The 16,351-nt window shown below is 36.4% G+C and overlaps 1 protein-coding gene and 1 long non-coding RNA gene across 2 annotated transcripts in view; both read right to left on the reverse strand.

Moving 5' to 3' along the window:
* Positions 1-4,789, reverse strand: part of LOC115427984 (complement C3-like) — a 34,757-nt gene extending 29,968 nt beyond the window's left edge. Inside the window, exons 1-5 of the mRNA XM_030146747.1 lie at positions 4,713-4,789; positions 2,282-2,480; positions 1,950-2,112; positions 408-487; positions 22-110 (exon numbers count right to left, since the gene is read on the reverse strand). Of these exons, the coding sequence (XP_030002607.1) occupies positions 22-110; positions 408-487; positions 1,950-2,112; positions 2,282-2,480; positions 4,713-4,789 (608 nt within the window). The remainder of the gene's footprint in view (positions 1-21; positions 111-407; positions 488-1,949; positions 2,113-2,281; positions 2,481-4,712) is intronic.
* A 4,954-nt stretch (positions 4,790-9,743) lies between these two features.
* On the reverse strand, positions 9,744-14,675 carry LOC115427991 (uncharacterized). Its single transcript, XR_003936567.1, has 3 exons — positions 14,555-14,675; positions 14,294-14,397; positions 9,744-9,844 (listed from the first exon to the last, which is right to left on the reverse strand). It is a non-coding gene; the product is annotated as an uncharacterized LOC115427991 (long non-coding RNA).
* Positions 14,676-16,351: the final 1,676 nt, after the last annotated feature.

The raw sequence follows: 16,351 nt of genomic DNA on the forward strand, positions 1-16,351 counted from the left end.
ACAATCATAAAATGTACTGACCTGACAATTTCACCCAGGTTGTAATAACCAGAGTAGATACCTGATCTGAGAGAGACTGGATCAAGTGGTAAAATGGTACCATCGGGGGTCTAAAAGGGAACAACATTCATCAGAAATTAACAGTGAATCTTGTTACTTTATTTGCAGTTGTTTTAGTTGTCAGTTTGATAGATTAATGACTTTAATTCATCTCATTAAATTTCTTTGTGGGAGAGCCTGAGTTCACAAATACTCCACTAAACCCCCGCGAGGGACAGGAATCTATTTTTCAGTCAGTGGGAAGATGGAATTTAATAACATATAGATATTAATAAATTAACATCATGACACTGTTAATATCTTGCAAGACTACAAAGATATGGTTTTTTATTCACTAAATGCATTACCATCATCTCAATTGTAGTAACAGCCTGGTCTCTCTCCACTGGCAACATATGAGGCGTCACAGCGAACATCCTGAAGTAGACTGAAAGAGACTCAAGGGTTATTGGGCTATTTTTACTGCAGAAGACCTTATGCCAAGGTAATAGCAGATAATAGATTTCAGGATAATAAAACCTGTGTAAAAGTACTCAAACATCAATGACATCCTTAGCCTTAGAGCATAATTGCCCAAGTCATATTTCTTTCAAAATGTAACCAATGATGCAAAATGAAGCAGCAGTGTTAGGAGAGTAAAGGTTCACAGATGTCGTAAATTTGGCCAAAAATATGACTTTGTATGATCATACTATGAGGCTAACAAAATACAAAAAAAAAAAAAAAAAGTACCTACACTGATCAGCCATAATGTTCTGACCACTGACAGGAAAACTGGCACCTTTCACTGGGTTGGATACATTAGGCAGCAAGAGAACATTTAGTCCTTGAAGCTGATGTGTTAGAAGCAGCAAAATGATCAACATAATCAATTGAGTGATTTTGACTAGGTCCATATTGTAACCGTGTAACCGTTGGAACATCTCCACAACTGCAGGTCTTGTTTGGTGTTCCTGGTCTGCAGTGATTAGTACCGATTAAAAATGGACGAAGGACGGACATCCCAAACTCAGGACTATTGATCATCTGTGGGAAGTGTTGGAGAAATAAATCTGATTCATGGAGACCCCACTGCTCTATTTCCAGGACTTCAGGGATCTGCTGATAACATCTTGGTCCAGATACCACAGCACACCTTCAGAGGTCTGGTGGAGTCTAGGCCTCAGGTCAGAGCTGTTTTTGTGGTAAAAGGGGAACCTACACAATATTAGACAGATGGTAATAATGTTATACTCCCATAGATGCTGGATTAGTTGAGATCCAGTTGTTGTTCTTTAGATACTTTTGGTAGGCACTAACCTCTTTACACTGAAAATGAACAACATTTGGAGATGCTCTGTCCCAGTCATTTGACCATCACAATTTTTCTCTTGTCAACCTGCTATCCCCAGTCTTGCTCATTTTGCTGTTTCTAATATACTAGCACGTTGACCTGCGGGGATCCTCAGGTTCTAGGTGTGGTAGTTCATATGCTGTTGTGTATTTGTGCATGCTGTACCGCATTTGTTCAGCAGTCCCCACCAAAGCATTCTGGGTATAGCAACGTGATTGTAAAGGTATTGTTTTCCAAAATTACTAATATCTCACAAAATATTGGTCCTATCAACTTGCTGGTCTGCTCCTTGACCAAAAATACATAAGCATGCAAAACTGCAGCAGTCACCTTTTTCCAGATTTTCTGTGAATCGCAAGACAAACATATATGCACACACACAGAGGCCACTTGGCTTTTATAATATAGAAGACTAGCTGTGACGTTTAAATGTTCATTTGCTGCCTAATGTATTTCACCCACTGACAGGTCCCATTGGAATGAAATAATCAACACAAACACCACTTTGCTGTCAGTGGTCACAGCAGACAGGGATTTCAGATAGGAATCTACTTACCTCTGCTGTTGGGGGTGTAGAGGGTCTTGTCTGTCTGGATAAATATATATCCAGACTGAAAGTTAACTAAGACAACCTTCTCAAGCAAATAATCAGGAAACTGAGCTTGCAGGTATACATATTGTTTCATGGTGGGATCCTTACTGAAGACTCTGGCCGGGATCTGAAACCAGAATCAAGATGATGTATTAGATGTCTGCATCATAATTCAGATTTAAGAATGTAGCCGAAAATGATGTCTGCTGAGTTGGATGCAGGCATGTGGAGAGCATTAGTCCAAATGTTATTGTTTTGGGGTTTTTTTTTATTGGCAATGAACAAGTAAAATTTACCATAATTTGTCCCAGTGCTTGAAAGTTATTTGCACTGTTGAGTACCACAGCTGTTGACGTAAGTATTTGGCTTTTGGTTGGGTGGTTCTTCACAGTGATTCGGACATTCATCTCATTTGCATTTTCGCAGTCTTGACACTCCACAAAAATGTTTTCTGGTGTTCCAACTCGCAACAAGTTGGGGGCAGACATCAATAACCTGGAAAATATTGAAGCAGAGTGGAAAATGTGTGGTCAGTTTGCTATTCCACATTAATGTGGTAGGTCCACTGACTGTACATAATTAGTGGAAGGAGGAGCTATGATTTCACCCACTGAGTTCTGACCTGCTGTTTTGAAGCCAGTAGTCTGTGAATTGGCTCTTGCCACATTGGTGTTTTAGAGTCAGCGGTGACCATATTTGGATAAAACAGGCAGAACTGTAGGAGTGGGCTGGTTCAGAGGTAAGCTAATGCTAATGGCGCAATCCAAAGTGCTGAGAGGTAGAATATATTTTGCCTGGAGTTAACTACATCCCACCCCAAAGCATTTCAGACAATTCATGTTGAACATAAACAACTAATATGGAGGACCCCAGATCTAAGCTCCTATTTGCTTTCTTACTGAAGAGGCATTTTGACTGTCAACAGTAAAGTATTCTCATATTCACAAACAAGACGGAAGAGGTGAAATGAGAGATAAGCTACTTATACAATGTGAAGTTTTTTTTCCATCGCGAACTTGGACTCTGTGTGCTGCCATTGTTATGCTGACGTCACATTGTAGTTTGCGGTGAGGTCAGGGTACTTCGATCTGGCCCCACTTTGCAACTAGGACTTTGACTGGCGTTCCAATGCATTTTACCTAATTGGATCTCAGAAATGTCCCAACTCCCAGCACTATGGAATATGCCATGAGGCCTATGTAGTTTACCAAGCTTTTAAACTTCAAAAAGCAATGCTTAGCATAGTCTTTTTGGTGTAACCTTTTAATCAGAACTTAAGTGTAGCTGTTTGTCATGGAAAAGCCCAACACAGCAGACATTTAAAGAAAGACAACCAGGTTACTTATAGAGGAGAGCTACTCCTGGGAAAAAAAAATGATTGATTGAGTGAAAATGATTGATTTTGACTCCTATAGAGAAGTCCAATTTAAGTCTCCAACCCTAGCAGCTGTCACTGGTATTACAACTTCAGCTCCTCTTTAAGTTACATCTCCTTGCACCTCCTCCTCCTCCTCGACTCTCCCCCACAGACCCAAGCAGAGGAGTTGAGGCTGTGGTCCGAGGAAAAAAAAAAGAGTTGAGGCAACATTAATTTAACAGCATGTGTCATCCCCACCCCTAAACAGATACCAGTAAAATATGATGTGTGGAACAACTGTATGTTATGATCTGACATATGTGTGTTCATGTAAATTTGAACATGAACGTGCCATTATTGTCTGAGAATGTGATGTTTAACAACACATTTGATCCCACAAATGAAACCTTTATTTCTTTAAAGTCCTGCTCCTGCTGTGGTTTCTATAATCCAGACATGTATCATGCCTTTTTTGCATGTCAGGGTTTCAATCGAATACACTTCCATAAGACTTCCACAAAGTTAGACATCTGCATCACTCCTCTGGAATATCTCCTTGGTCCCTAATCACTGGTTCTCGATGACATCCGGGTGGCAGGCTGTGATGATTTTTTTTAACTCACAATCGAGTATCAATGAGCCAAGGAGGTGAAAAACAAGGGATTGAGAAGAGTCTTAGGATACTTCCACATTGCCTTTGTTTTGGAGTTCTAGTCCCTTTGCAGTTGTCATGTTTGTTTCGTTGCTGTTTTGAGTGTATAAGTATGTTTACTTGAAGTTGTGATTTCTGTTTTTAGTAAAGTAACCTTACTAAATGAAGCAATGTGTGTGTCCACAAGGCCTTGTCATAAATGAAGAGTTGCCCTCTCTTTCATATTCAAAGTGATAACTTAGATACTTTTACTGTCTGAGGGGAGCAGTAAAAATATGACAGCTGTACTGTGAAGTTCTGTCAAGTTTTGAGAACATCAGAATGGACTTTACACACATTAAGTGATTTATTGATTGTCGTTCCAGAGCTCCAACCCTGGATAAATAAAATCTTTCATCATTCTGGATTTTTTTTTTTTTTTTGCTGTCTTGACTGATGCATCAATATGGAAACTTAAAATCTATGCTCACTTATGAATACAAAAACCTGAAGTATGCATGCTATTTTACAAGCTTACAAAGAGTTAAATCATTTAGAACTTCAGATTTCTGGTGAATCAGGAATGATAACAATAATGATGAAATGTTAAAATAAATTCATAAAAATGTTTGTACTACATATAACATTTAACAGGATAAATCTAAGGTGTCTAAACATACAAGATGTATATATTTAGCTCTGTTTGTCTCAATTAAAGATGCTCAAACATTACACTTACAGTGGAGCTCCATCAGCCAGAGAAGTCAGGGACACAAAGGCCATAGAGGCCAGCAGCGACAACAGAGTCCAACTCATCCTCTTTATTTCCCAGCAGCTGTTGAGAAACTGTCTTTATGGGCAAAAATGTTGTCTCTATCAGTGGCCTTTGCTGTAAAACAAATTTCGATTGGCCTGCAAAAAAAAGGGAAGAGGCTTAAAGCAGAAACCTTGCCCTTTGTCAGATTTGACATGACTGCAATGTTTGCTCCCTCAGTGTCACTGACACACTAATACAAATACAGATTATACAGATTAACTTCATTAATCCCCTGAGGGAAGCTCGTATATCCTTCAAATCAGGACTATAGATGAAAGAAAAATGCAAAATCAAACTTAAAACTTAACTTAAAACAAGTAATCAGCCAATCATATGTAGAATATTCAGTCTTCAGATATGTCTCGACACTGGCATTTAAATGGTACAGATCCTGAAAATGATTGAACATTTGGTAGGTTTTAGCAGAGCTGAAGTGGTTTAAGAAATTAATGCAAAAAAATAGCTGAAAAAATAGTGATATATGGTGATTTTATAGACATTTTTTGCATATACACTTTTGACTCAATGTTCACCAGAGCAACACCACTGTATAATCGACCCATAAGAGTAACTAACTTTAAATTTAAAAATAAAAATGGGTTAAAAAAAAAGTAAAAAAGAAACATTCTTGCAGAAGTTCATGTCGTAAGCTGTAGCCCAGTCTTAATAATCACCAAATCAAAAAAGAAACATGGCCTCAAGTCAAATGACTTACAGTGGAAACATCCAGAGGTATCTAAAGTTTATACTGTTTCTTGTCCAGCGAGGGAAAAAAAAAAAAACAGTTTATTTGGGACGAGGGTAAGGTAGATTTAATGGACATTTTTATGGCAATTCTAATTTGTCGACTACCCATAAAGGCTGACTCTAGTCTTTGGAAGAAGTACAAGAACAGTCTACTTTTTAACAATTAACTTGCCTAATGAAAAAAGATTAAACAAAAAGATCTTATGTCACAAACAGGATGTAAATGCATCAACAACAACAACAAAAAACAGATTCACACCCCTACAGCTACCAGGACTGTTAAATTTAGAAACTCTAATTACTCACATAATAAACACACAGAGGTTAAATCAACTCAGCTTCATTTATAAAGCACTTTAAGAACAAATACTGCTGAATCACATCATAAAAACTTAACTATAGAACAAACAATATAAAACAAACAATATAAAACAATAAAAGCATAATAATAAAAACACTAAAAAAAAAGAGCAGAGGCTTATGCTGGATCAAAAGTCAAGAATTAAAAATAGGTTGTAAGACAAGTTTTAATTTAATATCTAATGTGCAAAGTTATTCCATATTTTAGGAACAGCCAATCACTCCACCCAGAAGGTCCAAAATACTCAAAATGATGGATGGTAACATGGTCTATATCAGCAAAAAGACTAACAGCCACAGGTGAAGAGCACCCCCTTCAGGTGGAGAGAAATAACTGCACAGAATTTGAGAAACAGATGGTGTGTGTATGTATGGGGTCATGCTCATGCAGGTTTCTGTGCAGAATGTAGTAGATCTTCAAGAAAATCAGCAAGAAGTCCTCAAGCTGGTGCATAATAATCAACTGTCTGTCCATCTGGTAGTTAATAAGATTTAAGAGCCATGTTTTGTGTCACTGTGTTCAGTACAGACCTGACTTTAAAGCAGCATATGACGTTTTACTTTTTTTTTTTTTTTAATTTGTAAAACTCCAGCAATAACCTAATTATCACTAATTAGTCTTTCCATGCACCTCAATCACTTCTGTCACAGTGAACAACTTCAAAGATGACTCCATCATAAACATAGTCTGCTTGTTTACACAACAAACTGAAATGTCACTCAGGCCTTTTCGGAAATTTTGTGGTGAAGTGCATTATGGGTAAAGGAATACCACACAGCAGCAATTTCCCTGTCTCTTCGTGAGAGCAGAACCCAAATGTCACCTTTACCTCCATCCACCGACTATATTCATTCTTTAAAACAACCCTGGTGGGCTGTATAATTTTACGTTGTAGTGCTGTGATTTATATTCTTGCCGAATCTTTGAGAAACCGCTTTCAGTTGGTTGCCACAATGCACTATTTGGTCTCTAGCTTTAGATGATTTTGTTGTAAATAGCTATTTTGTATATTTTTATTCACCTTACTTATAGTTATGTTCTTTTCTTTTGTCTATTACTGTTTTTTTTTTTTTTTTTTTTTTTGGGGGGGGGGGGGGGTCAACCAGTATGTTCTTGGAAAGTGCTGCACATTTCCATTCCATTTAGTTTTACTGCCCTCTGCTGTTGATAGGGTGTCAAAATGAAGTCTGTGTGGCATATAAAGCCATGACTGCAGTGTAACCAAAAGCCAATAGAGAGAGGCTTGTTTAAAAGAATATTGGAACTGACCTATAAGTGCATTAGACATAATTTTATGATTCAACAGAAAGCAACTTTGATCCTCATCTATAAATTATGGTCTATGTGAAAAACATTCACTTGTTGAAATATTTTTTGTTTATTTCAGTAATGGTCACAGATGTTCTAGACCAGGGGTGTCCAGTCCTGGTCCTCGAGGGCCGTTATCTTACATGGTTTAGATGTTTCCCTCTTCCAGCACACCTGAGGGTCATTATCAGGGTTCTGCAGGACGTGATCATTGGTTTATCATTTGAATCAGGTGTGCTGGAAGTGGGAAACATCTAAAACATGCAGGGTAACGGCCCTCAAAAACCAGGATCGGACACCCCTGGCCCATAGGGAAAAACTAACTCACCAAGGGGTCCAATCTGGCCAGTGGGAAAAATTTGTCTAATGCAAAAATTACACTGAAATATTAAGAGTGTGAGTGTCAAACTCATTTCAGTTCAGGGGTCACATGCAGCCCAATCTGATGTCAAGTGGGCTGGACCAGTAAAATAATCATAAAAAGCTACAAATAATGACAACTCTAAATATTTCTCTTTGTTTAAGTGAAAAAAGTAAAATTATATTACAAAAATGTTCACATTTGCAAACCATCATTTCATTAAAAAAATGTGAATAACCTGAACAATTTATGAACCTGAAATTCTTAAGAGAAATGTAATTTTAACAATAGCCGTTAATAGTAGATGGACAAACTGCTTAACTTGAAGAACCTTTGCAGAAGCTCATCCTCATATGGAAGTGTATCAGTTTCCAATTTCACATTCCTCGTTTTTTTCCTCACCAACACCTCTTGTACAGAAACTGGCAGTACAGGGTAGAGCACATATACAGTCACGGAAAAAATTATTAGACCACCCCTTCTTTTCTTCAGTTTCTTGTTCATTTTAATGCTTGGTACAACTAAAGTTACTTTTGTTTGGACAAATATAATGATAACAACAAAAATAGCTCATAATAGTTTAATTTCAGAGCTAATATCTAGCCATTTTCCATATTTTCTTGATAATAACCAAAATCACTTAATTTCTTACATCAATATCTATGGCATTGTACTGACAAAAACAGTGCTTTTAGGCATTCCATGTTTTCTTTTCTGTTTTAGTCACATGATTCACACAGGAGTTAGTACTTAATTGCGTAACCATTGTTTTTGATGACTTTTAGTGGTTTAATAATTTTTTTCCACAACTGTACATATTCACATCATGACTAGTTTACCACACACTGATTTTTATTTATTTTTTTATGATTTTATTGTGAAATCAACCTTCTCTTTTTTATTACAAAAGTGCATCACAGTAAAAGTTCAATATCCTTCATAAGCGTACAGTGTAATACCTTTTTTTAATGCATAAATACACAAACCAAACACTATTGTAAAATTAGAATCACATCTGTACAAATACACAATATACTTAAACTCATGTCCCTTCTGTGGCAAAATTAAGGGAGTGACTTGAACTTGTTCTTTTCATGCAACAGATGATTCTGATAAGTCCATTTGTTATCTGTCACAGTGAAGGGGTCTAATACAAACAACAGTCCAACACCTTTAGACATCAGGAGGTTGTGGTTTGCAGGTTTGCAGTGGTTACAGTGGAGTGAAGACCCATGTGATGTGAAGCTGTGTGAAGCAGATGGTTAAATGAGACGTTCTTCTTTAGGTAACGGTAGAGGAAGTCCGGGTTTTTCAGGTCCGCCTGCTCTCGTCTGCTTCTTTTCCTCTGCGCTGGGTCTGTACGTCCCCTCCATCCGACGTTTCTTCCTGATGACGCAGAGCAGCAGCAGCAGAGCCAGGCTCAGCAGAGACAGCACGGCACAGACCAACGCAGGAGCTGCAGGTGGGAATGTTACCTGCATCACCATGGTGACGCCGCTGCAGAAACATCACACCTAAGTTAGTTTGTTAGAGCGATCAATCACCAAACCAGCATTTTAAAGCCTTTATATTTTCAAATAATGTCGTTTTAACCGTTTAATTGTCTTGTACAATGTTAGTGCATCAGATATTCAGTTGATTTTTTTTTTTTTGTTCTGCTCACAGTAATGCACAAATTTAATTAGGACAAATACACTGACTCACAATCAAAACAGACTCCTCTAGAACAGCCTGTGACTAAAAAGGAACAAGAAGAAGAAAAATCTGTATTTTATCTGCCACTTTCTCACAATATACAGTAACATTAAAGATCTGTAAATCAAAAGATTAAGCCATTTACACTACGGAGTACATTACCTATTAACTTCACATATAACACTGGTCTACAGTTGTTTTGTTTTTTTTAATATTAATTATCTGCCTCAGAGATTAAATGTGCTAAATCTTACATACTTTAATGAGATGAATTAGAAAACAGTTTGCCAGACAATACAAGAATATGAGAAAAAAATCACAAGAAATAAACAAATACAGATTTTCATTACTTTTAACCAGGCTTTTTACTGTTGAAATTTTCTTCTATAATAGTTTCTTGTAAATATTAGACTTAAGATTAACAAAGTCTCACAAACAAACCACATTTCAACAATCAAGGGATAAAGATCATATGACTCACCTCCCTGAGAAAGAAGGCACAAAAATGGTATCGATGACCTCTGTGAGTTCTGTTCTTACATCTGGACCTGTAGGTGTCACTGAGACACTAACACAGGGCACCTGAAAAAAAACAGTAATTAATGTGTTAATAAAGTAACTTTTACACACAAGAGGAAAAACAAGCATCCTGATAACTATGCGACCCCAAACAGATAAGAACAGATTAAAATAAAGGGGAGGGGGAAGTAAGTCTATCTATCCATCTATCTATGCTATTCTGTTAGTTATTTCTGTAAATCTAGAAATATTTTTATATACACTTTCATATACTGCCGTTATTTCTATGTACATATTCTATATCCTTTTACTTGTATACTCTTGGGGTTATTTCAGCTGGTTCTGGAATAAAGGACAAATTGTTATTTTCAGGCATGTCTGTTTAACATTTTTACATTTCATTCATTAATTTTCACCTATTCAAGAAATCATTTAATCAAATTGCAGAAAATAAATCGACAGCTGCAGCTCTAGTTTTAATCAAACAATGCATAGCAGGAGGAAGTAGCGTGAATCCACAGACTATCACTGACTGAATAAAGTATAAAGTTCATTGTTAATATATATCTGTATTAAGTGTAGCTTTAAGTTCTCTTCTTTAAGCTCATATGTAATTATTTTAAATCGGTCAAATTAACACTGTGTCTTATAATCTTCGCGTGCTGCATCAACTGATAGTTTACATTATAGCTCTGTTAGCTTAGCTTGGTTTTTAGACAGAAAACAACTACAATAAATCCACAAATCACCTCCTTTTGGATTTTTGGTTTGGCAATGGGTACTGCCACAGTACTGTGGCACAAAATATCAGTTTGTCTATTGCCACAGACCAATCAAATGTTAGCATTTGTACTAGAGCCAATCAGGGACGATGTTACATGAACTCATTCGCCTCTTGTTTTTTTTTTTTTTTTTTTTTTTGTTTTTTTTTTTTTTTTTAACTCATTAGCCTCTTGTTGCCACAGTACTGTGGCCATATATGATGTATACTTCAGTGCATTCTTTTGTGCATTTTGCTACCACAGTACTGTGGTGATAGATGGAATAAAAAAATTGGTGATAATATACAGTGTAGAATAGGAATTATTGTTCTAAATACTCTGTATGTTGTTTTATTGTGTTCTTTGCTCTAAAGGGTGGAGAAGGTGTACGGAGCTACATGTTAGATAGAAGCAGTAGTGTGCTGTGGGACTTCTCAGTTCTGTGTCAGTTGAGTGCTGTGGTCCTGTGGAATTCTGCAGTCTGAACGTTGTCCCAGTGGCTGATTTATATAAATGTCTGATTTACCTACTGGCACCGTTTTAGATGGTGACACAAGAGTGGAGTGTTTTTAAGATTTCCACTCTGGAAGATGGTTTCACTTTTTTTCCTTTTCAACCCCTATAAATGCTGTTGCTGTCTAAATGAAGGGCACATCTGATAAAATATTTTGTCATTTTCACCCAAAAGCATTGTTGTGTAAACTGGGCCTTGGATGTTCAGAGGCTCCACATGGAAACATCATCATCTTCTACAACACTGATTCACCAATAAAGCCCATGTAGTCTGATCAATGACAGTGGTTGAAGATCCTTGTATTTATGTTCAATTAATTATTTTGCTGAATAAGTCACTTTTTCTTCAGTTTCCTCTGTTCTGATATAATAACCTGCACTGCCTCTGTTATTGCAAATAAGTTTCATCTATATCTTCTCTATTATACTTCATCTTTTATACCACTTCATTTATTCTTATTCTATTTTTACCTTTTTTTTTAAGTTGTATGGCATCTGAATAGTAAGGTGAGAGAGGAAGAGTATCTCACTTCTCTGTATGTCCTGTGCATCTACTGAGTTGACAATAAAGAATCTTTGAAAATCTCTGAATTGACTCTGAGCTTCTGTAGTCATCTACATGATCAGTAAATTTAATACAGGACAACACATAATTTTCTTTCTTTTTTTTTTTCCTATAGTGCTTTTCAAGGCACCCAGAGCACTTTACATTATTATTATTTTTGTTTGTTTTGGAACTTAAATCTTTATTGAGGTTTACGGACAATTATAACAACAATCAAAAAAACAAACACATACACACAAAAAAAAAAAAAAAAAACAAATAAGAAAAACAGACAAAGAAGAGAACACATGAGTACAAAAGAAAACAATGTGCCCTCTTAATCTGTCTAGGTCTGCAAAAAACATGATTTTCACTATAAAATGCAAAATGCAGAGGATATGTATCGTATTTTATGTATTTGGATGAAGCCGTTCAATCTGAGCAGACTTTTCTATATCTGTCATGTTTAACAGTTTTCTTCCAGTACATTATGACTTCGTAATCCAGGGGTGTCAAACTCATTTTAGTTCAGGGGCCACATTCAGCTAAATCTGATCTGAAGTGGGCCAAACCAGTAAAATAATAACATAATAATATATAAATAATGTCAATTCCAAACTTTTTTCTCTGTTTTAGAGTGAAAAAAGTAAATTTACATTATGAACAGGTTTACATCTACAAACTATCCTTTCAAAAGATGTGAATAACATGAGCAAACTGAAAAAATAAGTGTAATTTTCACAATATTGTGCCTCAGTTTATCACTTACACATGTACATTATAACTTACAGATCACAGTGGATCTAGAAACACACAAAACATTTAATAACAGACAGAATCTTGTTAAAATTGCACTTTCTTCGCTTAAGACATTCCAGGTTGTTCATATTTGTTCAAGTTATTCACATTTTTTGGGAAATTATGCTTTGTTTTTGTGTAAATACATGAAAATATTTACATTTACAAAGAGAAAAAAAATGCAGTTGTCATTTTTTATATGTTATTATGATAGTATTTTACTGGTCCTGCCCACTTGAGATTGACTTGGTCTGAATGTGGAACCTGAAATAAAAGGATTGTTAATATTTTAGTCTAATTTTTGCAGTTCACAAATTCATCCCAAGGGCCGGACTGGACCCTTTGGTGGGCCGGATTTGGCCCCCAGGCCACATGTTTGACACCTGTGTTGTAATCTAAGTGATGTTTGTTGTGTTAGTCGTTTGTCCAGGACAACAGATGGAAATAAGCTTCTCTGCTAAATCCGGTACATGCATTTTGTTCTTTGTAACTAAAACTAATACACACTGTCCTGTAACTAAATAAATAAATACAAAAAATACAAAATACTATTGCAATAGATGGCGATAACTCAGTTTAGGTCACAGGTGTCAAACATGTGGCCTGGGGGCCAAATCTGGCCCGCCAAAGGGTCCAGTCCGGCCCTTGGGATGAAAGATATTAACCCTTTCATGCATAGGCCACTCCAGTGGACAATTATTCTACAGCTGTTCTCTTGTATATTCATGGGCTTTGATGTTTTAGTTCCATATCAGCCAACACAGTGGACACTTACGCACCATCCCATACAATGACATTCAGACCATTACTGTAACTTTGCTGTTCTTGATAAACCTGATCTGCACTAACATGTTTAAGTGTAAATCAATTGTTATTTGTAAGACAAGAAGTTTTTTTTTGCATATTATCTCCATGAAGTGAGTAATTACTAGCATTAGAATATGTTAAAATGTGAGAAAACATCAGATTAGCAGCATTAAAAATGTTTTTATTTTATTGTTTTCATATCACTTTCTGATATTGGGTTTTAAACATATGTTTCTTTACTTCAAAAATCCAATGCATGGATATTTTTGCAATTCCATAGGAAAAAAAAAACTTGATCGCATTGTTTTTTTCATGCCTAAGGAGGAATAAAAACACAGAAGAAAAAAATCTTGACTAAGGTTCTCACAATTCATGCATGAAAGGGTTAACAATCCTTTTAGTTCAGGTTTCACATTCAGACCAATTCAATCTCAAGTGGGCAGGACCAGTAAAATACTATCATAATAACAAAGAAATAATGACAACTCCAAATATTTATCTTTGGAAATGTAAATATTTTCATGTATTTTCCCTAAAACAAAGTATAATTTTGCAAAAATGTGAATAATCTGAACAAATATGGACAACCTGTCTTAAGAGAAGTAAGTACAATTTTAATATGATTCTGCCTGATACTAAATGTTTTGTGTATTTGTAGCTCCACTATATGTAAGTTATAATGTACATGTGTAAATGATAAACTGAGGCAGAATAATGTTAAAATTATTCTTATTTTTTCATGTTATTCACATCTTTTGAAAAGATAGTTTCCAGATGTAAACCTTTTCATAATGTAAATTTACTTTTTTCGCTATAAAACATAGAGAAAAATTTGGAGTTGACATTATTTATATATTATTATGTTATTATTTTACTGGTTCGGCCCTCTTCAGATCAAATTTAGCTGAATGTGGCCCCTGAACTAAAATGAGTTTGACACCCCAGGTTTAGGTTAAATGTAGAGAAAAGTTCATTTGGAAGCTGCCACAAAAATAGTTCTAGGTCTGTGAGGGTTAGTCCTGGTTTTAGACTGATTTTTCATGTTTTGTTTTTTTGTGTGTGTCTATTGTTTCAGTGCACCCACCTTACCTGGGTTAGTTTTCTGTGGCCACGGGCGGATGCATAAGTGCACAGTGGAATGCAGCCGGTCCTGCTCCACCTGTCCAGCCGGTGCTTCTTCTCAGGTGAACCTGCTGTGAAATGTCAGGTGAAACCCGCTGATAGGCTGACACACACACACACACACACACACACACACACACACACACACACACACACACACGCAACACAAACGGTCCGCCGTCGTGTGAAACCAGGGCTCGTGGGTCATTCCACTCAGGCCGGACTCACCTGAGACAGTCCGGGTGATAACAGGACTTCAACACACGAAGCTCCAGGAAGGTGACAGTAGTCCTGATCCGGCCAGGGGTCGACGCGAGCGCGACATACCTGAGACTGTTAGCTCCCACGCTCACCTGTACGCAAATGAGCATGATCACGTGTGTCGGCGGAGCCAATCAGAAACCACCGCTTATCTCTCGCTCTGGTTCTCCCTCTCTCTCTCTCTCTCTCTCTCTCTCTCTCTCTCTCTCTCTCTCTCTCTCTCTCTCTCTCTCTCCCCTCCCTTTACAAACACACAAAGACTGTCCGGTTACATACTTGTTACATCTTTTTCCTTTTGTATATGAAATTAGGTTAAGTTCATACTTTTTTTTTTTTTTTTACTGGAGTCCTTGAGTTTAGAGTTGATCTGAGTTGCATTGTGTGGTGTGCCTAAATAAATACAAAGAAAATAAATAAATAAATGCACTCTGGAATCCTGAAGGGTTGGGTTTAATAATTACAGAGAAAAGGCCTTGTGCAGGTTTAAAAGGCCTCCACTATCACCGGGGGTAAACCTGCTCTGTGGTGTGGCCTACTTTCATTACACCTGCTAATCAAACAAACTTTGTACATATCCAAACAAGAGTCCTGACATGCAGAACAAAGACGCATGAATCAGGTATCAGATGTAAAAACGAAACCAACAGTGACTCAGCAGTGAGTGTTTCAAACAAAGACATGATGTACATTTTCATTAGTTAAGTTAAACACAGATGTATCCTCATAAAGGTTAGATAAACATGCTTCTTTTAAATGGAAAAACAAGGAATGACTTACACTGCAGACAGAACTTATAAAGACAACAGCAGTTCAGCCACTGACTGTTTACTTTGGTTGTAAATGTGGTAACCATGCAACTTTGTTTCATTAGCCCACTATTTCCCTGTACTGCAACTGAGCACATTAACCCTTTCATGCATAGTGATCACTACAGTGGACAGCTATTCTTCAGCTGTTCTCTTGTATTGTCATGGATTTTATTGTTTTAGTTCCATATCAGTGAATACAGTGGATGCCTATGCATCATCCCATACACTGTAATTCATACCATTGCACTGACATGTTTGAGTGTAAAAAAAAAAAAAAAAAAAAAAAAAGAAAGAAATTGGTAGTTCTGATTTGACTGTAATTAACAGGGTTTTTTTTTAAGTTTTTTTTTTTTTTTTTTTTTGCATATCATCTCCGTGAAGTGAGTTAGAGTATGTTAAAATATGAGAAAACATCAGATTAGCAGCATTAAAAACATTTTTTTTCATAGTTCTCACACGGTATATCAATAAATTCATGTTTCTTCGCTTCTAAAATGAAATGCATGATATCCAGCTGAGTGGGCCTTTTTTTAACTCCATGAAAAATAAGTTAAAAAAAAATTCAATCACTTTTTTTTTTTCATGCCTAAAGAGGAATAAAAACACTCAGGAAAAAAAAAATCTTAATTATGGTTCTCATAATTCATGCATGAAAGGGTTAAGTTATACCAGGGGTGTCAAAGGGGCCAGTCCTGTGAAATGCAAAAATTACACTGAGACAACAGTCAGAGGTGTCAAACTCACTTGAGTTCAGGGGCCACATGTAGCCACATTCAATTTCAAGTGGGCCAAATCAGTAAAATACTATTATAATAACACTTTGTTTATGTATAAAAAGTGAAATTACATGAAAATGTCTACATCTACAAACTGCCCTTTCACAAAAAAAATGTGAATATCCTGAGCAAATGTAACCAACCTGAAGTGTATTAATAGAAGTAAGGTTGTTTTTTTT

Source organism: Sphaeramia orbicularis, chromosome 1 (genome assembly GCF_902148855.1).
Source record: "Sphaeramia orbicularis chromosome 1, fSphaOr1.1, whole genome shotgun sequence".
Lineage (NCBI taxonomy): Eukaryota > Metazoa > Chordata > Actinopteri > Kurtiformes > Apogonidae > Sphaeramia > Sphaeramia orbicularis.